This window comes from Euprymna scolopes, chromosome 40 (assembly GCF_053919585.1).
Source record: "Euprymna scolopes isolate OS-2025 chromosome 40, ASM5391958v1, whole genome shotgun sequence".
In the NCBI taxonomy this organism is placed as follows: domain Eukaryota; kingdom Metazoa; phylum Mollusca; class Cephalopoda; order Sepiida; family Sepiolidae; genus Euprymna; species Euprymna scolopes.
In genome coordinates this window covers 15344719-15367453 of record NC_136521.1, presented here as the reverse complement: position 1 = coordinate 15367453, position 22735 = coordinate 15344719, and the positions used below count along the sequence as shown (strand labels likewise).

Below are 22735 nucleotides of genomic sequence, written 5' to 3'. Positions count from 1 at the left end.
AAGGTATATATCACTTTTATTCTGATGATATAATAAAGTTATATATCACTTTTATTCTGATAATATAATAAAGTTATATATCACTTTTATTCTGATAATATAATAAAGTTATATACCACTTTTATTCTGATAATATAATAAAGTTATATATCACTTTTATTCTGATAATATAATAAAGTTATATATCACTTTATTCTGATAATATAATAAAGTTATATATCACTTTTATTCTGATAATATAATAAAGTTATATATCACTTTTATTCTGATAATATAATAAAGTTATATATCACTTTATTCTGATAATATAATAAAGTTATATATCACTTTTATTCTGATAATATAATAAAGTTATATATCACCTTTATTCTGAATAATATAATAAAGTTATGTACAACTTTTATTCTGATAATATAATAAAGTTATATATCACTTTTATTCTGATAATATAATAAAGGTATATATCACTTTTATTCTTATAGTATAATAAAGTTATATATAACCTTTATTCTGATAATATAATAAAGTTATATATCACTTTTATTCTGAATATATAATAAAGTTATACATCACTTTTATTCTGATAATATAATAAAGACATATATCAGTTTTATTCTGATAATATAATAAAGTTATATATATCACTTTTATTCTGATAATATAATAAAGTTATATATCGCTTTTATTCTGAATATTTAATAAAGTTATATATCACTTTTATTCTGATAATATAATAAAGACATATATCACTTTTATTCTGATAATATAATAAAGTTATATATATATCACTTTTATTCTGATAATATAATAAAGTTATATATCACTTTTATTCTGACAATATAATAAAGGTATATATCACTTTTATTCTGATAATATAATAAAGTTATACATCACTTTTATTCTGATAATATAATAAAGTTATACATCACTTTTATTCTGATAATATAATAAAGTTATATATCACTTTTATTCTGATAATATAATAAAGTTATACATCACTTTTATTCTGATAATATAATAAAGTTATACATCACTTTTATTCTGATAATATAATAAAGGTATATATCACTTTTATTCTGATGATATAATAAAGTTATACATCACTTTTATTCTGATAATATAATAAAGTTATATATCACTTTATTCTGATAATATAATAAAGTTATATATCACTTTTATTCTGATAATATAATAAAGTTATATATCACTTTTATTCTGAATAATATAATAAAGTTATGTACAACTTTTATTCTGATAATATAATAAAGTTATATATCACTTTTATTCTGATAATATAATAAAGGTATATATCACTTTTATTCTTATAGTATATTAAAGTTATATATAACCTTTATTCTGATAATATAATAAAGTTATATATCACTTTTATTCTGAATATATAATAAAGTTATACATCACTTTTATTCTGATAATATAATAAAGACATATATCACTTTTATTCTGATAATATAATAAAGACATATATCACTTTTATTCTGATAATATAATAAAGTTATATATATCACTTTTATTCTGATAATATAATAAAGTTATATATCACTTTTATTCTGAATATATAATAAAGTTATATATCACTTTTATTCTGATAATATAATAAAGACATATATCACTTTTATTCTGAAAATATAATAAAGTTATATATATATCACTTTTATTCTGATAATATAATAAAGTTATATATCACTTTTATTCTGACAATATAATAAAGGTATATATCACTTTTATTCTGATAATATAATAAAGTTATACATCACTTTTATTCTGATAATATAATAAAGTTATACATCACTTTTATTCTTATAATATAATAAAGTTATATATCACTTTTATTCTGATAATATAATAAAGTTATACATCACTTTTATTCTGATAATATAATAAAGTTATACATCACTTTTATTCTGATAATATAATAAAGTTATACATCACTTTTATTCTGATAATATAATAAAGGTATATATCACTTTTATTCTGATGATATAATAAAGTTATACATCACTTTTATTCTGATAATATAATAAAGTTATATATAACCTTTATTCTGATAATATAATAAAGTTATATATCACTTTTATTCTGATAATATAATAAAGTTATATATCACTATTTTTCTGAAAATATAATAAAGGTATATATCACTTTTATTCTGATAATATAATAAAGTTATATATCACTTTTATTCTGATAATATAATAAAGGTATATATCACTTTTATTCTGATGATATAATAAAGTTATATATCACTTTTATTCTGATAATATAATAAAGTTATATATCACTTTTATTCTGATAATATAATAAAGGTATATATCACTTTATTCTGATAATATAATAAAGGTATATATCACTTTTATTCTGATAATATAATAAAGTTATATATCACTTTTATTCTGATAATATAATAAAGTTATATATCACTTTATTCTGATAATATAATAAAGTTATATATCACTTTTATTCTGATAATATAATAAAGTTATATATCACTTTTATTCTGAATAATATAATAAAGTTATGTACAACTTTTATTCTGATAATATAATAAAGTTATATATCACTTTTATTCTGATGATATAATAAAGTTATATATCACTTTTATTCTGATTATATAATAAAGGTATATATCACTTTTATTCTGATGATATAATAAAGTTATATATCACTTTTATTCTGATAATATAATAAAGTTATATATCACTTTTATTCTGATAATATAATAAAGTTATATACCACTTTTATTCTGATAATATAATAAAGTTATATATCACTTTTATTCTGATAATATAATAAAGTTATATATCACTTTATTCTGATAATATAATAAAGTTATATATCACTTTTATTCTGATAATATAATAAAGTTATATATCACTTTTATTCTGATAATATAATAAAGTTATATATCACTTTATTCTGATAATATAATAAAGTTATATATCACTTTTATTCTGATAATATAATAAAGTTATATATCACCTTTATTCTGAATAATATAATAAAGTTATGTACAACTTTTATTCTGATAATATAATAAAGTTATATATCACTTTTATTCTGATAATATAATAAAGGTATATATCACTTTTATTCTTATAGTATAATAAAGTTATATATAACCTTTATTCTGATAATATAATAAAGTTATATATCACTTTTATTCTGAATATATAATAAAGTTATACATCACTTTTATTCTGATAATATAATAAAGACATATATCAGTTTTATTCTGATAATATAATAAAGTTATATATATCACTTTTATTCTGATAATATAATAAAGTTATATATCGCTTTTATTCTGAATATTTAATAAAGTTATATATCACTTTTATTCTGATAATATAATAAAGACATATATCACTTTTATTCTGATAATATAATAAAGTTATATATATATCACTTTTATTCTGATAATATAATAAAGTTATATATCACTTTTATTCTGACAATATAATAAAGGTATATATCACTTTTATTCTGATAATATAATAAAGTTATACATCACTTTTATTCTGATAATATAATAAAGTTATACATCACTTTTATTCTGATAATATAATAAAGTTATATATCACTTTTATTCTGATAATATAATAAAGTTATACATCACTTTTATTCTGATAATATAATAAAGTTATACATCACTTTTATTCTGATAATATAATAAAGGTATATATCACTTTTATTCTGATGATATAATAAAGTTATACATCACTTTTATTCTGATAATATAATAAAGTTATATATAACCTTTATTCTGATAATATAATAAAGTTATATATCACTTTTAATCTGATAATATAATTAAGTTATATATCACTTTTATTCTGATAATATATAAAGTTATATATCACTTTTATTCTGATAATATAATAAAGTTATATATCACTTTTATTCTGATAATATAATAAAGTTATATATCACTTTTTTTCTGATAATATTATAAAGTTATATATAACCTTTATTCTGATAATATAATAAAGGTATATATCACTTTTATTCTGATAATATAATAAAGTTATATATCACTTTTATTCTGATAATATAATAAAGTTATATATAACCTTTATTCTGATAATATTATGAATTTATATATAACTTTTATTCTGATAAAATAATAAAGGTATATATCACTTTTATACTTATAATATAATAAAGTTATATATCACTTTTATTCTGATAATATAATAAAGTTACATATCACTTTTATTCTGATAATATAATAAAGGTATATATCACTTTTATTCTGATGATATAATGAAGTTATATATCACTTTTATTCTGATAATATAATAAAGATATATATCGCTTTTATTCTGATAATATAATAAAGTTATATATCACTTTTATTCTGATAATATAATAAAGTTACATATCACTTTTATTCTGATAATATAATAAAGGTATATATCACTTTTATTCTGATGATATAATGAAGTTATATATCACTTTTATTCTGATAATATAATAAAGATATATATCGCTTTTATTCTGATAATATAATAAAGTTATATATCACTATTTTTCTGATAATATAATAAAGGTATATATCACTTTTATTCTGATAATATAATAAAGGTATATATCACTTTTATTCTTATAGTATAATAAAGTTATATATAACCTTTATTCTGATAATATAATAAAGTTATATATCACTTTTATTCTGAATATATAATAAAGTTATACATCACTTTTATTCTGATAATATAATAAAGACATATATCACTTTTATTCTGATAATATAATAAAGTTATATATATCACTTTTATTCTGATAATATAATAAAGTTATATATCACTTTTATTCTGAATATATAATAAAGTTATATATCACTTTTATTCTGATAATATAATAAAGACATATATCACTTTTATTCTTATAATATAATAAAGTTATATATATATCACTTTTATTCGGATAATATAATAAAGTTATATATCACTTTTATTCTGATAATATAATAAAGTTATATATCACTTTTATTCTTATAATATAATAAAGTTATATATATATATATATATATATCTTTTATTCCTCATTTTTTAATAAGTTTATTGTTTGCTCCTTTTGATAGTGTTGATCTTTTTTTTATCTTGATTTGTTTAAGATTTACTCTTTGATAATATAATTACAAAAAATTAAAATATATTTCAGCGTATTCTACGACCGAGCAACGCTGTGTGGCCTGCTAGTATTTATTATTTATCAGAAATCGAGCATCGTGTTGACAATGATTGTTGCAATTAAAATACTAATGTCAATTGACTTCTGTGTGTTAAAGTATATAATTAATCAACAAGTAACTAAATCTATTTCCCCAATACAATAGAAGCATTAGAAGTCTATGACAAGGACAAGATACAAACCGCATATTGCGAAAGGAAGAAAATAGATGTTCGTCCGCCAAAACAACAAAGACAATCAGATCATTCTACAGGAATTATATGCGCTTTATTACGAGCCAGGCGTCACGAAATCCTTAACCGCTTTTCTCCTGAGTCGTCGTTGCTTTATTACAGTGGATAGATGTCAAGCTGGAAACAATGCTGTGATAAACGTAGAGCACATACAGCGCCTGGTATTCCCAAATGGTCACCCATTTTAGTTCCGACCAGGCTGAACGATGAATAACCGGTGATCTACCGGAAACCGGTGTCTACGTGATTATGCCGTATACATAAAAAATACAAGATACGATTAATGCTATTTCATACATAGATGTGACTAGTCAAGCAAAGACAAGACGTGACTTGACTAAATGAAAGGCTAACATAGCCTTTGTCCCTTCGATTTAATTTCTCTGTGTCTAATTATATGTTCTTTTATCGAAAATCACTCAAGACAGGGCATGAAACGACTAAAATATAAGAAGAAGCTTAAATATAATATTTCAAGGTATAAAAACTAGACAGTGGTAAGTGTAATATGGATACATTCCGAAACAGAAAACAGCAATTTTCATCCTTTGCCAGAAACATCAGTCATGAAATATGTAGACTAAAGAATAAAATAAGAGAAGCGAGAGTTAGGAAACTGACTTAAGTAAATAAAAAGTCTAATATTCTTTTGATGTATATTGAATTAAAAAAAGAAGATTTTTGCGGTGTACCAGGAGGAAGCCCCACCTGCGCCCACGCAGTGATTCAGTTTACAATACATTATAGGCTGCATTGCACTGTTGAGAACCTGTTGATTTTTTAAAATTATTTTTGTATAGAACAGCTTTAATTAAAGTGTAAAAAGCAAAAGTCAATTAAACTGCATCAATTGTGCTCTAAACAGAAATATTCATTTTTAAACGCGCCCATAATATGATTTTTTTGATTATCGATGATTTGATTACTTATGGAAGATATCCCGATACAAAATCTAAGAACACTGCCAGATACATGAAGTACATTTGTGTGAAACCTCATAAAAATCGGCCTAGCTGTTTCGGAGTCCATAGAAACACTCTCTCTTTCACTCTCTTTCACTCTCTTTCACTCTCTATCTCTCTCACTATCGTCCAAGCTCCAATCTCTGTTACCCCTGTGCCTATTTTACAAGTAGTTTAATGATATGTTCTCTGATGAATTAATAACAGTTGTGTGTCGTTGTATATACTCCCAACTAACCCTATAAGCAGCAAAATCCCACATCTTCATTGTAAAGGTTTCTAGATGTCGGAAAACATTTTTACTCTATGTTCCCTCATCTAACTGCTGACTTTGAGAATCTTTCCCCGTTTGCTGCTTCACTAATTAACTGTATTAAACAGAAGACGTTTATATGTAATGTAAACAGAAATATCGCTGTTAAACTCCCCACAGTCGTCTGTAGGACACAATCTACAGTTTTAGTTCTTAACGGCCAAGTTAAGAAAAAGAGTAAAAATAAATGACGAATGAATGACAAAGGTTATTCGCCTTTCTATAGGACAAGACAAGTTATTTTTATTATTATTACGGTAATATTGTCCTCGTAACTTCACCAACAAATGTGCAATCTTCTTTTTCAAGGTTTTATCTGTAGACGAATACATTTGCAGTACACATTCAAACATATGTGTTGCACAGTGGTGACAATTAGCATGACGACAATTAACATGGCGATACTTTCTACGATTGAGCTTTACAAAAGAAAAATCTGCAATTTTCTCTTTGAAAATTCAGCTCTAACATCTTTCTCACACGAATACAATTGACGGTGCACAGTAACACCTGTGTTCTGCAAGTTGGTGCACATTTAATTATATATTTCCAATTACACAAACATTTTCGAATGCAGACATGAGAAATAATGATTAAACCTAAATGGCTGTAAGTGGTGCGCCTTGCTGCAATTTGAACACAATCAAGACGAATTATCAACGCCAAACAAAGACATTTTACCATTAAAAAAAAACGGTTTCAAAAATGGTGTAAATAATTTTTGAATTGAAGTTTTTCACCTGATGTTAATTACAGGTAGCAGATAATTAATCACATGACTCAGAAAGCCTTATAAAAGACGCGGTCAAATCAAGAAGCAACACCATAAGCAGATATCTTCTCCTGTGATCAAGTTTGTTGAATCGCTTTCACCAAAAACCTACCATGCCTAACTACACTCTGTATTACTTCAATGGCCGCGGCCGTGCCGAGATCTGTCGTATGTTGATGGCCGCCGCCGACGTCAAATACACCGACAAGAGGTTCGAATTCAGCGAATGGGACAAATACAGGAAAGGTAAGAACTTTAGTCATCTTGCATCTTTTTAATGATTAGAGATTTGATTATACATCTATATGAAAGGGGGAGTGAAGTCAGAGCTTTCCATATCTCTTATAAATATGTTACCGCAAGCCATATAAGAGTACAAAGAATACTTATAGATGTTTTGTTAATTATGCAGTAAAATTGTATGTGTTAGGTTTTGTGATATTTTCGGAAACCTTCTCCCATGTCAAGAACAGAAAGCGTCGTTTGGACTTCGTCAGATGCAATAGACAGCATTACTTTTAATATAAATCGAAAGTGATTTTTAGCAACGAAAGCAAGTTCAATAGTCTACGCAGTAATGGTAGGCAGTACTACGCCGAAATAAGATCGAACAATTTAATCATAGATGCACAGTTTCAACCTTACAAGGTAGTGGAGGTTCAGTTTTGTGTGGGGAGTTTTTAATGCCAATGGTTCAGGGGCTATGGGTTGCTTACAATGTCGAATTAATTCGACCAAGTATATTAATATGTTTACTGGGCATTTTCCACCCACTGTGGTCTGAATTTGGATGATAATCTCATCTTCATGCAGGATAATGCTCCCATTCCCACAGCTGGCAATGTCAAGAGGTTCTTTGAAAAGCATGATATTCAGTGTTTGGATTGGCCTGCACAATCTCCAAACCTCAATCCTATCGAAAACGTATGGCATTACACCAATCAACAGCGACGCAATGGTAAAATTTCAAAGCTGGAAGAACTTTGGACAAAACTTAAAAAGAACTGAGATGTTCGGAGTATTGCCACAGACTAATTCAAAAGAATGTCCCAAAATTTGAAGGCTGTCGAATTGCAGAAGGGATATGCTAATAAATATAAACTAGTTCATTGCGTTTCTGTTGTATTTGTGTTGCATTAATATTCTAAATTATATTTAAATAAAAGTTTTCCATTGTGCGAGTTTCTTTCTGCCTTCTCGATTTGAAGTTATTTTTTAAAATGGTTTTGAACACTAAGATACTTCAAATAAAAGTCAAAAATGAACAGGTAATATTATAGAGGAATAAAGGCGAATTAAATGAGGTATAGGTAGCTTAAAAAGTTGTAATCAATTTAACTTAAATTTTCGGTTTTTGTGCGGACTTTCTTTTTTAGGTCACTGTATATGAACGAAAATATGAAAAGAACGGATAAGAATAAAAAGCACACAGTTGAAAAAATATAAAGGAATCTTGGAATACAATTAACAGTATAACATTATCGGTCATAAAGATTGTTGTTAAGCAATAAACTGATTTCTATTTTAGTTTGGAGAATTTACAGACGCGAGACCAACAAGCATCAGGGAACAAGCATCATTGGTGCTTGGATTTGGTCATGTCCAATTCAAGCACCAGTGCTTGGATTTGGTCTTGACTTTGTAACATGTTAGCAATAACAATTTTAATCATAGTAAACAAAGCTGGAACATTTCGGCAGTTATTAATTGACATTTCTGGGAATAAAAAATACTTTCTCGTTATTGAAGCAGTTAACTGAGTCTGCTTCCCTTTTAAAACATTGTCATTTAAAACATTAAAACATTTAGAAAAAACTTTGGTATTCCTTTTTTTAATCGACAAAGGCAAAGAAAACATTAAAAAGGAAGGAATTTTTGGCGGGGAATGGAAACAAAAATGTGAAATGAAAAGATTGAACAAACTATACTCTAGGGCATTTAATTGGATTTATTATCCATGTTTTCGTGTGAACTTTTGCGTGTTCCTTTCTTGTTTACGTTTTTTACTTAATAAAATTTCTGTAAAAATTTTTGTGACATATAAAGATCTGTAACAAAGCCACTAGCACTGGTAGCAGCAGCAGCCGCCGTATAAGAAATATGCAAATGACCGAGCCTGAGCACAATGTGATGTCACATTGGAGAAGAAGATGAAAAAAAAAGAAAAAATGCACCACGTGGCGAGGAACCGAGCACGAATTGCGTTTGCGTACTGGGGAAGATGAATGTTTGTCTCGTGATGGCGAGAGACATTTAATTGCATGGCAGACAACATAAACTCTTGGACTTTTAAAACAAGAGGCAATGCGTTTTTTTTTCGAAGAAACATGAATGTGTGGGTTCGTATGTTAAAATTTTACGGCACCGTTAAAAAATAATAACGACTACGTTACAAATCTACTTTTCATTTTTTCTTATATCAAATATAACAAATAATAGTAATTTATATTACTGTCGACATGATATACGATATCTATGTTATATATTATCTACAAACTTTGCATGGCGCGAAATCATATGAAATATCTAGAGATGCTTTAAATGTGTTTATTTATTTATTTTTTTTAATTCTAGATATGCCCAGTTCCTGCGTGCCTGTTTTGGACATCGATGGCCAGAGCAAGATGCCCGAAACCATGGCCATTGCAAGGTATTTGGCCAGAGAACACGGTAAGTCTTGTAGATGGCCATTTCTCGTCAACAAACATATTCTTTATATTGTTTAAATCCATAGTTTCTAGAAAGCAATAATAAGAAAGATAAAAAGTTATATTGTAGATATATATATATGTGTGTGTGTGTGTGTGTGTGTGTTTGTGTGTGGGGGGTGTTTAAACATGATAGGCGGAAAACTATTTTTTTACATAAGCGTCACCACTTATCAAGGTCAAGAGGCCACTCGAGGATAAGGGCTAAAGAGTGTACAGTAGAAATTTGACAGTATAGTAATCGTTAGTAATGGAAATTCGGTAAATTTGTAAACTATCTACAGCTCTTTCAACTATTATCTCATCGGGAGAAATCGATAGTATATTTCAAAATAATAATATTGACGAAAATAAACAGCACTGGGCTGGGGGCGGAATTTGAAGTGCTAGAAGCGATTAAAATAAACAATTTAATTAAGCATTCGCATAAAAGACGATTAAAATGGCACGTCCTATGTTGGAAAACGCAAAGGGAGGTTTAAAATTCCCCCAAAATATTCAACGCTTTTATGAATTCGTTCTGCTGACAGAAAGAAGGTTTGCGAATACAGATATAGACAAATTCCAAAATTTAAAAATGATCTGTGGAATCCATTCAGTGTAGTTCCTCAAACCACTCTAGTTTATACTTATTGGTACAACATAGATTCTCAACAAAATGCTGGCCAATAGCAGAGTGAAGCGTCGTAGAGCAATCGAGACTCACAGATCCTACCATTCCCTGTCTAATTCTGGATGAAATGCTCTGGTTTATGCGAGTCTAGGAAGTCCGGCTACATGGGACTAAAATTGAATTGGATTTATTTTGTCACCGTCATGTTTTCTCTGCTACGCATTGAGCTCTCCCACATAAGATTTCCTGGTTTGGTTTGGGTGTATTGTTTTACGGCATATCAACCCATTTCGGGTTCTTTAATACCGACAGTTTTTATGCTTCAAGTTCTTTATATCTTCAAACATTTATTTGTAGAGTTTGGTTTGGTTGTTTTGTTTTATGACACAATCTATTTCGGGTTATTTAATGCCGAATCCAGTTATTTTGGAAATAGTATTCATGTTGGGTCCAGTTATTTTGTAGAAGGTTTTTATTCTTCAAGCTCTTTGTATCTTTAATCGCTAGTTTGTAGTGTTTGGTTTGGTTTGGTTGTTTTATAGTGGATTTGATCGTTTTTGTTCCCTGCCCTGCAGAACATGAATGAGTTTTGCAATGGGAGAGGAAAAATGGTTACAGTATTAATGTTTGGTACATTTTAAGTTAGCAAACCAGTCAGGAAGTGGAGGAGATAGCAAACCAGTCAGGAAGTGGAGGAGATAGCAAACCAGTCAGGAAGTGGAGGAAGAGAAAAGGGAAATGGGAAGAAAGAAAAGGGGGAAAATGTGGGGGGGTTTTTGGGGGGTTTTTTCGCAGAAAATAATTGAGTTTTGCAAAAGGAAGTAGAAAAACAAAAAACGTCAATGGTACATTTCGTCTCAGGAAGCCAATATTTTCAGACAGCCTGAAATAACACTATACATACACACGCACACACCCATATATATATATATAGAGAGAGAGAGAGAGAGATAGAGAGAGAGAGATAATTACTTAATTTACTCACATAAAATTAATATACAAAAGTATACATTTATGCGTAAACTTTAAGTATTTACTTCAAAAGTGCTCAATACGTAGGTAGAGCTAGTTAGTAATTTATAAAATATATATAATTGCCATATATATTTTATAAATTACTATATATATATATATATATATATATATATATATATATATATATATATATAAAGATATATATTGAAGTAGTATGAAATAAATATTTGTAGTGAATACTGATTTATAGCATGGTAGTAATAAAATAGATTCAGGAATAGAGCTTTATTATAAAAAAAATATGAAATAACCGGAAAAAAGGTTTGTAAGTTTATAATAGAGAAATGCAGAAGTTTTTAGTAAAATGTAAGAAGATTTAGTTGTAATGCCCATTAGCGAAAATTAGCACTCTATTACTAATAAATAAATAATATAAACAAATAAATATTGCCTCGATGGAAGCAACGTTTTATTTGTCAGCTTAAAAAGCTATTTAGTTTTATCATGTAAAACCCGACAATATAACTTTATATGCTAGGTAAATTAAGCTATTTATTGAGTATAACTTCTGTTGTCTATTTCTTTGTCTCCAGGTTTCTATGGTAAAAACAACATGGACATGTTCAGAGTTGATTATATTTGCGATTGCTTCTATGAAATTCTTCACGATTACATGAGGTACTTCCACGCCAAACATGGTCGCTTTATGGTAAGTTGATCAACTCGAATATCTTGATTTATTCATTAATAATTTATCGTGTTTATATAGCAACGCACTTGATTCACCGCCAGACACATGTGACTTCTTCACAACATGGGAGGTGCTGGGTGTTCCAAGTTCGAATCCAATTCGTTCCATAAAAAAATCACTTTCACTCCTGTAAGTAGCTGATGTTTCTATTTACTTGCCTCCCCATGAGTGCAGAGGACACACAAGGTCAGTTTTTAATGTGGAGAAAGAAAAGCTCCTCAAAACAGGGCATTCTGAATAGGAACAAAAATAAAATTGTCTCAGTAGTGACCGAGGAGAGAAAAGGTTAAATGTAGCATCAGAACAGATACTACATTGTGATCTTGCCCGAAGGCTAAATAAGTATCTGATATATTAGTAGTCGTTATTGAGACGGGTATTATTTTTTATTTATTTATTTATTTATTTATTGCGGACAATTTTCTTCATCTGTTTTAGTTTTTCACGACGTTTCGGCCAACTATTCCTCTGGCCTTCGTCAGGTGGTAATCACGACGGGATAGGAACTGCTCTCCCAGCAATTACTACCTTCCATAGTTTTGTCGTGTGACTATGTTTTCGGCCAAGTAAGCCTCTGGCCGGTTTTGAGTAGGATTGAAACCGCTATCTTCAGACAATGGTCACCTGGAACCGACGGGAATAGTTAGCCGAAACGTGACGAAACAATTAAAATGGATAAGGATAATAGTCCGCAGTAAATAAATTAATCATAATGTTTTCTAGAAACGATTCTGACTGGAAAAAAGACCAACAGTAGCATCTATAAACTGAATAAATCATTTCTTCTAAAAAAAGTTCTCATTGGTAAATGATATTTACGAATAAAAGAGACACATTTCAATTACATTGCATGGCATAATCACGTTGACACACCGGTTCCCGTTAGATGCCCGAAGTTAAGCAACATTGAGTCTGGTTATTACTAAAATGGGTGACAAATTTTTGGAATTCCATGTGATGTATCTGTTCTCCGCGTATCTCGACATTGTTCCCAGTCGTCTAGCAATTCTCATTGTTACTGGACTCAAGCAGTGCCCATTCAGGAGAGGTATGGTTGCGGCTGGCATAACCATTGCCTCACAATTACTCTTACATGGGTTATTCATTGTCTCCCGCGACAGAACGGAGGCATTGATATAAGAAATGTTCGTAGAGTAATATTTCTATTTTCATTCTGCCCGAAATATCAGAGGGGATTGCAAGTTCATTGATTTAAAAAACTGAACATGCATCCGTGACCTGAAAAACTCATATCTCTGTTGTAGCTATTGACAGTGTGAGACTCTAAGAAACAAACCCCTGTCATGGTTGGGCTTCATAAGTAAAGAGGCGTCAAAGCAGAAACAAGTGAGTCAATCAACATTCACCGGCGCCTGTTGAAAATTTACGAAGCCGATGTAGTTTATGTCAGAAGAGTTAGGGGATGTGTTCCTGGATTTGAGATTGACGATGGAGATGTGAATGAAAAAACGCGACCTGTATGTTCATGCACAACACCTACCCCATAACTGCCATAGTGAATGGCGGCGACTATGCAGAAAAAGACATTCTGAAGTACGAAAGATTTCTCGTTTCTCTTGTCTTCTTCTTGGCTATTAAACTATTTTTTTAAGTTTAAATTATTTTGGAAACTAAATTCGTAAAAACAATTCAATATTCAGTGAAAGTTCACAAAGTAAATAAATTACTACTGGAAACTTATTGAAAACACCTCGCGTATATATTATAGAAAGCGTTCTGTGGACGCCATTGAAATTCCAAACCAATAAAAGAAATACTTTGAACACACTATTTCTTTTTATTTATTTATTTTTTTATTTATTTATTTTTTTTTTTTTGAGAGAGACACGTTTATTTGCTGTACGTACTTTCCGTTTCACATAACAAATTTGGACAAAGCTGTCATCGGCTAGCGGGAATTTATTGTCGTCTGCTCTCTTTCTGCTTGCTGTTCATGCCGTCACATCTCTCCCACTCCACCCTCTCTGTCTTACTGCTCCTGCTGCTGTCTCAGTGTGAGGTCACCAGTCCTGCTACCTCCGACTGCTTCTCTCTATTTCACTGCAGCGACTGTCGTGTACGCAATATCGCAGCACATTATGGTATATATATATATATATATATATATATATATATATATATATATATATATATATATATATATATATATACATCTATCTATCTATCTATCTATCTATAGATGGCTTCAATAAGTTCCCAGGCTTTTTTTTACAAGCAAATGACCAATAACAAGTTTGTTTAAGAGAGCATAGAGACCACACCATATATATATATATATATATATATATATATATATATATATATATATATATATATATATATAGTAGTGTTCGAACGATTAATCGAAATCGGAAACCTAAAATACCGGAACTTTTGACGGGTATCGGAATCGGAAAAATATGTGCCTATTTTCTGATATAAAAAACGATTCATTTAATTATCTTTTTTATTTGATTTTATTTAAAACAAAATCTTCCAGTGCTGGTTGTAATAGTATTATACTTAATATTTTATTGATTTGAAACTACCAGTAAAACTGAGATCTATACATCACCACCTTTTACAAGTGTGTTTTTACGTTTGAGAAAATATGTTATTTTGATTTTAAAGATTCTAATCTAAAAATGATACACTTGTTCTATCTATAGTTAGTACTCGTGCCTCAATTAGATACAGTCAAAAAATGTTACTACAATATGTATGCAAATAGCATATGGTTCAATGACTTGGTACCTTGATTTTTTTTTTTTTTACAAACAATAATATATTAAGAGAGCTAGGACCCGAAATGATGGATATTCACTCCTGACGACCTGACATAATCTGTATACCGGAATGGATTACTCCAAAAGAAAAAATACGATAAATTTTAGTATAGACAAGTCTACATATAGGAGTATATTTCGAAATGGTGCATATTCTCTCCTTATTACCCGACATTTTTGTGAGACCAAAATATAACACCCCACTAGTTTACACATCTAATAAACCGTATTATATACATGTCTGCGGGGTAATCTGTTTCTTTCAAACAATAGTATTTTTTGTTCATTGCAAATTTCTTCTATTGTTTTGGTAGCAAATATTATTCTATACAAACATTTTATTCCACGGCGTAATCACGTAATCACATAATCACGTAATCACATAATCACGTAATCACGTAATAACATAATCACGTAATCATCATAATCATGTAATGATCATCTCGAGGCCCGGGATCGAATCACATCGCACTTTATATATTCTTATTTGCTACGTGTTATTGTTTTTTTCTGTTTCAAAAACGTTTTCTGGGCTATCGAGAAAAATAATAGCTTTATTAAAGCATAGCTGTTGATTACATATATCTTATGCGACGGAATTTCCATGTAAATTAATATTTTGTAATTTCCAGTTTTAATTGCAAATATTTATTCGATATATATCATCGTTTTATTAATTGTATAATTTTATTTTTTAACAAAATTAACAAAATCGGTTTCATTATTTTTTTAAATAAGGCGTTTTAATAATGTTTATATGTTTTCATTTATATTAGCACTTCCTCGGACGAACCAAATGTAATCCGAAAGAAACTAAGCTATGCATATGATATTTTCTATCAGTGATAGATACTAATATTATTTTTAATATTTTATTCTTTCAGGGTACCGAGCCTGACATGAAAGCCGGCAATATGGCAGTAAGTATTGGTGACTATTTTATCGGTACACCCTTTATATATATATATATATATATATATATATATATATATATATATATATATATATATATATATTCTGTTTGTTCTTTCTATAGTTAGCTCACACATTGCGTTTTGAAAAACACAAATACAATTTGTTAAAGCCAAGCTGTTTATAACACATCCAAATTTGCAATATTTGTCTTTGCAAATGACAATCTGGCAACCCTGGACAAGAATATGGATGTCTTCCCTTTTCAGTTAGCCTCGTTTTCGAAAAGGATCTCGTAGTAATTTCGACGTTCACTGAAGACATAAGTCAGCAAAGCGTAAAATGAAAAAGGAACATTCAAAAGAAACACGGCAAAAAGAATATTGTCTGTAAAGATATGCTGGTCTAAAAAATTAAATTTCAGATTGTTTCTTAGAATGTAATTTTGTTTATTTGGATTGAACTATGTAGCACAATATTACTTTATGAATATATGTTTATAAAAATGTTAATAAACTCATATCTTGTTATACGGCACAATCACGTTGACACACCAGTTCTCGGCAGATTACTGAATTTAAGCAACGATCAACTTGGCCAGTACCAGATGGGTGACCATTTGAGAAGGCTATACGGTGTATATACCGCGCCGAGTCGTAAAAATTTCAAGGTTCGTATCTGGAGGCGCGTTTAATTCACTGGAAGAGATGCACCCCCGAATTAAGATGAGAAAGCAACGGGAAACTATCGTTTTTACTTTTTTCCCGAGATTGCCATGGATCTAAACATTGGTGAGCCATGGTCGCTGACGCCGTTAAAACAGTAGGAACGCTTCATGCAGGTATCTTGGTATCAAAACCATGTTTAGACTTTTTTTTTTTTTAATATAAAAAACACGACCTAGTACACCTCACGCGATCATAGACCAGTCGTTATAGTGGTAGCGTGATTGCCTGAAGATTGTACGTTCGAGCCTGTAGGGCACAAATATTTTTTTTTCGATTTTAAAGTTTTTATATTGAAACAGAGTTATTTATGCCATTTTACGTTCGTGTTTTTCTATTACGTTCGCTGTTTTTTGTTTTGTTTGTTTTTCCGATTTTTTTAAAGAAGTTGTAACCTTCCAACAGGGTTATTTATGCTATTTCTTTTTCGTTTGCTTATTTTTCATTATGCATCACGTTCGTTTTTTTTTCTTTGCTTTTGTTTTTCCGATTTAAGAAAAGTTATAGTATTTAAACATGGTTGTTACGTTCACTTATTCTTTCTTTTCCAATTTATTTTGATTTACCCTCCCCGCACTTCGCCACACCCAGACAACGCCAGGTACCCCCGCTAGTTAAATATAAGAGGTAATTTCTTTTTGTTGCAGTCTATCATGCAAGGCAGATACATAGAAACCTGCCGCAGGATCCTTCCTTTCTTGGAGAGAACCCTGGAAAAATTTAACGGTGGAAACCAGTTCTTTATGGGCGATCAAGTAAGTAAACTTTTGAGATTTTAGCTTTTTTTATTATTATTAAATATTACAGCTTTCCCAAGGAATTAGTTAACATTTCGAAATAGAATAAGTATCGTTTCATAATGGATGGCCCTACCTCGAAAGCGATTACCTCAACTAGTGCTAATCTTGACAAGGATCAAGCTAAATGCAAGCGGAGTGACATGATGTTTGAAAAAAACGAATTTTCAAAGAAAAATATACACAAAGAGACATCGTTAAAGATTTTAGAGGTCAAATAAATAAGTAGTGTAAAAAATTAAGAAACGTACAAAAAGATGCCATATATATTAGAGTACGGCATAATCACGTTGACACACCGGTTCTCGTTAGATAACAAAAGTTAAGTAACATTCAGCCTGCTCAGTACTAGATGCGTGACTAATTTGTAAATTCCTGGCCCTGTATGTAAGAAGACGTCACCACCTCCCTGTAAAACTTGCAAAAACCTAACGTTGTCATCTTCCCTATATACATGCGACTGGGGAACGCTTGTGAATTTTATACTCTTATGGAACCTCCTCTTTTGGAGGAAACTGGTTAAACTCGCATAGGGTCAGTGTCGTATCCAAAAACAATCCATATCAGTGTTAAAAGAAACCGGTGTTTTAGATCAGTCTGTCTATATAGATCGCATTGGACACATCGCCAATAAGAATGTAATCACTGAAAGGAAAACTTTAATAATCGCTAAAAGCGAAATGTCCCCAATATATTTGTTTTGGATGTTCCTCTCTTTATCCTTAATTAATTATATGATGTCGGTTGCTCTCTTACGGGTTAGAAAGTTTTCTAAAAATATTCACATTCAAAATTTACATCTATCTCTGGTCTCTTATTCAGCAGTAACTTCGTGTAATAAATTAAAACATTGTATTATGACAATTACGTTTTTTAAAATTTGGAGAAACTAAATAAAAATTCTACGTCTGAAACTGTCGTAAAGAAATTGACAGGTAGGTATTTAACTAGAGTATGTATTTACAAAAGATACAGAGGCAATATATTGCTAAAGATTGCATTAGTTATAGCGAATTCCTCCGACAGAAAATGGACTCGGATTTATGAAAGTATGATAGCTTATGAAAAGGAAGGGTTGTAAAGAGATAGCTTCGAATTTAGGGGTATCAAAACCAAAGCAAAATATGATGAAAGTAAAAATAAAATAGATAAACCCCATAATTTATTATATCCTACCTGTTCACACTGAAACACTTATCACAAGATTCTGTGGATCTATATTAAAAAACCTTGTTAAACGTTGTGACATATTTCCATTCTATGGAGATCAGGAGCGAACGAACACTCCATAATTTTATTATACCATATTTCTTCAAACTGAAACATAATTATCAAAGTATGCTTACGCAGATAGATATGAAAAGTTTTTATTAAAGTTTGTGCCTATTTCCATTCTATGGAGCCCAGGCGCGAACGCAGACCCCACAATTTTATTATACCATCCCTATTTAAGTTAAAACATACTTATCAAAGTATTATTTTGTACATCTATATAAAAAACACTTGTAAACGTTTTTTTTTTTCCATACTTTGTGGACTAGGCCCGTACGCAGACCCCGCAATTTTAATGAATCATCATTATGCCAGATCAAACATACCCATTCCTGGGTCTCGATACATCTATCATTATATGTGATCAGTTTTCTATAATAGTCAACCATATAGAAACTTATTCGTGACCAGACACATACACGGACGTTCAGCTTTATATTACAGATATATATAATTGTAGACAGTTCGTCCGCCCTTACTTTCATCCTGTCTCTCAAAAAAGCATGGTTGTCATGTAAACTAGCTTATAGTTAATAAAATTCACACAACTTTCGAGAGTCTAACCATATTGAGTACACATAACAAAGAAAGTCGTTGGAAATTGTTTAAGAAAAGTGGAGTAGGTGCATGACGTTGTTAAAGAGAATGGCATATATAATGTCATATGTTAATATATTTAGAAAGATATGATGCAATTCATATTTTTTAAACAAATATGAATGTGTAACTGAAATGAACAAATATGAATGTGTAACTGAAATGAAATGAGTGTATTTTCCTTACGTAATTTATTGACTGATTAAATGTATTAATTATTATAAGTAGTATTTTCTAAAGTGGGAGAGGGTAAACCTGTGTCTTTAATTAAATTATATTCTTTTAATAGAAGTTTACTTATTAATGGCGATACATAATATACATATGTGTGTGTGTTTAAGTTTACAGAATTCAGTTTGTAAACTAGAAAATGATTTGAATTTTTTTATATAAATATATGTATATATGTGTGTATTATGTTGTCTATATTTAGTTTGCTGCAACAGAGGCCCATAAAAATTCAGGCAAGTTGTCCCAGTAGTTCCTGAGAAAAAGTGGAACTTAAATATTAATCCGTATCGATCCCTTATTGTGAATCGAACTGATAACATACTTCTAAGTTCGCTGCACCTTATTAGAACAATGCTTCATAAGGAAATTCAGTCAGATGGGCTCAGTAGTTTCCGACGAAAAATGGAATGGAAAGACAGGTAAACGAGATAACGAGAAATACAATTTCGAGATATATATATATATATATATATATATATATATATATATATAGAGAGAGAGAGAGAGAGAGAGAGAGAGAAATAAAAACTAACAAACACAATACATGAACTAATTTTTTTAATTTTAATGCATATATATATGACAGTCCCTTTAAGAAATTCATTTCTTATCGTTGAGCACTTTCAGTTGAATTAAAGTCGGTCAATTTAGCTCTTATGCATAGATCATCGTATAACGATTAGATCACTCTCTGACTGACGTAAATGAACATTTAAAATTAAAAAATGTTTAAATTCAATGCTATTTCACGCGGTTAATGGTAGCCGAATGGATACAGTCTCCGCTAATCGAGTCAGGGATGTCTCCTGGTGCGGGGTTCGAATCGTTCGGCTGGTGTTAATCGTGACACCCTGCACTGAAGAATCCCGAAAGGATAAAACATTAGTGCCTGTAGGTATTTAATTATTACAGCAAAAAATAATTATATATATATATATATATATATATATATATATATATATATATATAGAGAGAGAGAGAGAGAGAGAGAGAGAGAGAGAGAGAGAGAGAGAGAGAGAGAGAGAGTTTTATATCATAGACTTTTCGTGAAAGACGATCATGTATATTTCTAGCCATAAATATACAATAATTATTCTTCTTTTTCAGATGATGCTGTGTGATATGATGTGCTATTGTTGCCTTGAGAGCTCTATGATGGAGGACCAGTCCATGTTCAACAACTACCCTAAACTGATGGCACTGTGGAAACGTGTCGCTGCCCAGCCCAAGATCTCTGCGTACTTGAAGAAGCGTTCCAACACCAATTGGTAGATTGCGACCTGTACTGACCAAAACGATTGCGAATGATAACGAACCGCCCGACGTGCTTCAATATTAAAACGTCAAATACAAAACGCATGTGGATATTTTCATGAATTAAAAAATCATGAACTAAATAAAATTTGATTTTTTAAAACTTTAACACGTTGTATTTCTTTGAGACTTGTTTGTATTCTACCCTTGACTTTTAGGTTTCATATATTGTATGGCGCTCATTAAAAACACATCAGTATCAAGCAGTCAAGCTCTCATGAAACGAAACAAAATTATTGTGTTACTTGTTAGATCCCTAAGCTCCGTCTATATACCAAGCATTGTCGAAGTAAATATATATATATATATATATATATATATATATATATATATATATATATATATATATATATATATATATATACGGGATATATATATATATATGTATATATATATATATATACGCGATGTATCCTATATATATATATATATATATATACGCGATATATATATATATATATATATATACGCGATGTATATATATATATATATATATATATATATATATATATATATATATATATATATATATACGCAATTGACCCGCCTGCTGATTTCGACGAATGAACTCCACCGTAACAACTAACTTCTTCGGAAATCGACATATATTATTTGTTTATAGAAGCGAAATAAGCCCCTGTCATGGACATGCTACAGAGGCAGAGATTCTGACAAAATACATTGAGAATGGTATGAATAAATTCTAGAGCACAATATGGCGCATGTTTTATTCAAACCACTCTCGTCTTTGTAGATCTTTAACGGTTTGAGTTAATAATTATATATATATATATATATATATATATATATATATATATATATATATATATATATATATATATATGATTTTTAAAAGAGTAACCTACGGACGTGCATGTTTCGAGGAATTAGCTCTCCTCAGCGTAGATTGACCGTTTCTAGGAATCGAAACCCCAACCTAATGCAGTTTAGTCCTGCGTGTAATCTATTACGCCACAGTGTCATAAACAATTTAACTGTTTATTTTTATCGCTTATAAACTTACGTAGATTTGTCATTGATAGTCAAGCTACACTAAATAGCGGTAGGGCCTCGAAACATGCATGCTTGTAGATTACTGTTTTAAGAAATAATAAATAAATGAATACAAATATTATTTGTTTACGTCAAAATAAAAATATCGGCGATTTCCTAAGAAACAAGATCTTCAAGGTGAAGACGCTGCGTTAACCGTATTATCGTTTAAAAATCAACAATACATCTACGTAAAGCAACTGCATCTCGGACGCACAAACAAATGGTACAAACAAAAAAAGAATGGGAGAAATTGGAATCAAAAGAATGACTGGAAAGATATAACGAATATCAATATTGAAAACAGCTAAAATATTAAGGAAAACCCTTGAATGTGAAGACTAACACACATGCGCCACACGCGCAGGCCAGACAAACTGCTCCAGAGGCAAAACATGAAGCGCTCCATGGAACCAACAAAGTTAAAGCGGCATACATCTATGTCCTCTAACCCCCCCATACTCCCCAAAAAGAGTAACACAGCAGAGTAAGAGAGCATTGACCAGACCC

General features: G+C 29.6%; 1 protein-coding gene across 1 annotated transcript; it reads left to right on the top strand.

Moving 5' to 3' along the window:
* Window positions 1-7466: 7466 nt before the first annotated feature.
* LOC145265729 (S-crystallin SL20-1-like) lies at window positions 7467-21235 on the top strand. Its single transcript, XM_080121785.1, has 6 exons — window positions 7467-7737; window positions 10066-10161; window positions 12381-12496; window positions 16209-16244; window positions 17609-17716; window positions 20966-21235. The coding sequence occupies exons 1-6, from the start codon at window positions 7605-7607 to the stop codon at window positions 21128-21130; spliced, it is 654 nt and encodes a 217-aa protein (XP_079977911.1). The 5' UTR covers window positions 7467-7604; the 3' UTR covers window positions 21131-21235.
* Window positions 21236-22735: the final 1500 nt, after the last annotated feature.

Excerpts from the sequence above, each read along its gene's own strand:
- LOC145265729 (XM_080121785.1), top strand. The coding sequence starts at position 7,605 with ATGCCTAACTACACTCTGTATTACTTCAATGGCCGCGGCCGTGCCGAG. Across the intron at positions 7,738-10,065 it reads ATGGGACAAATACAGGAAAG|ATATGCCCAGTTCCTGCGTG; the intron begins GTAAGAACTTTA and ends TTTTAATTCTAG. Across the intron at positions 12,497-16,208 it reads CCAAACATGGTCGCTTTATG|GGTACCGAGCCTGACATGAA; the intron begins GTAAGTTGATCA and ends TTATTCTTTCAG.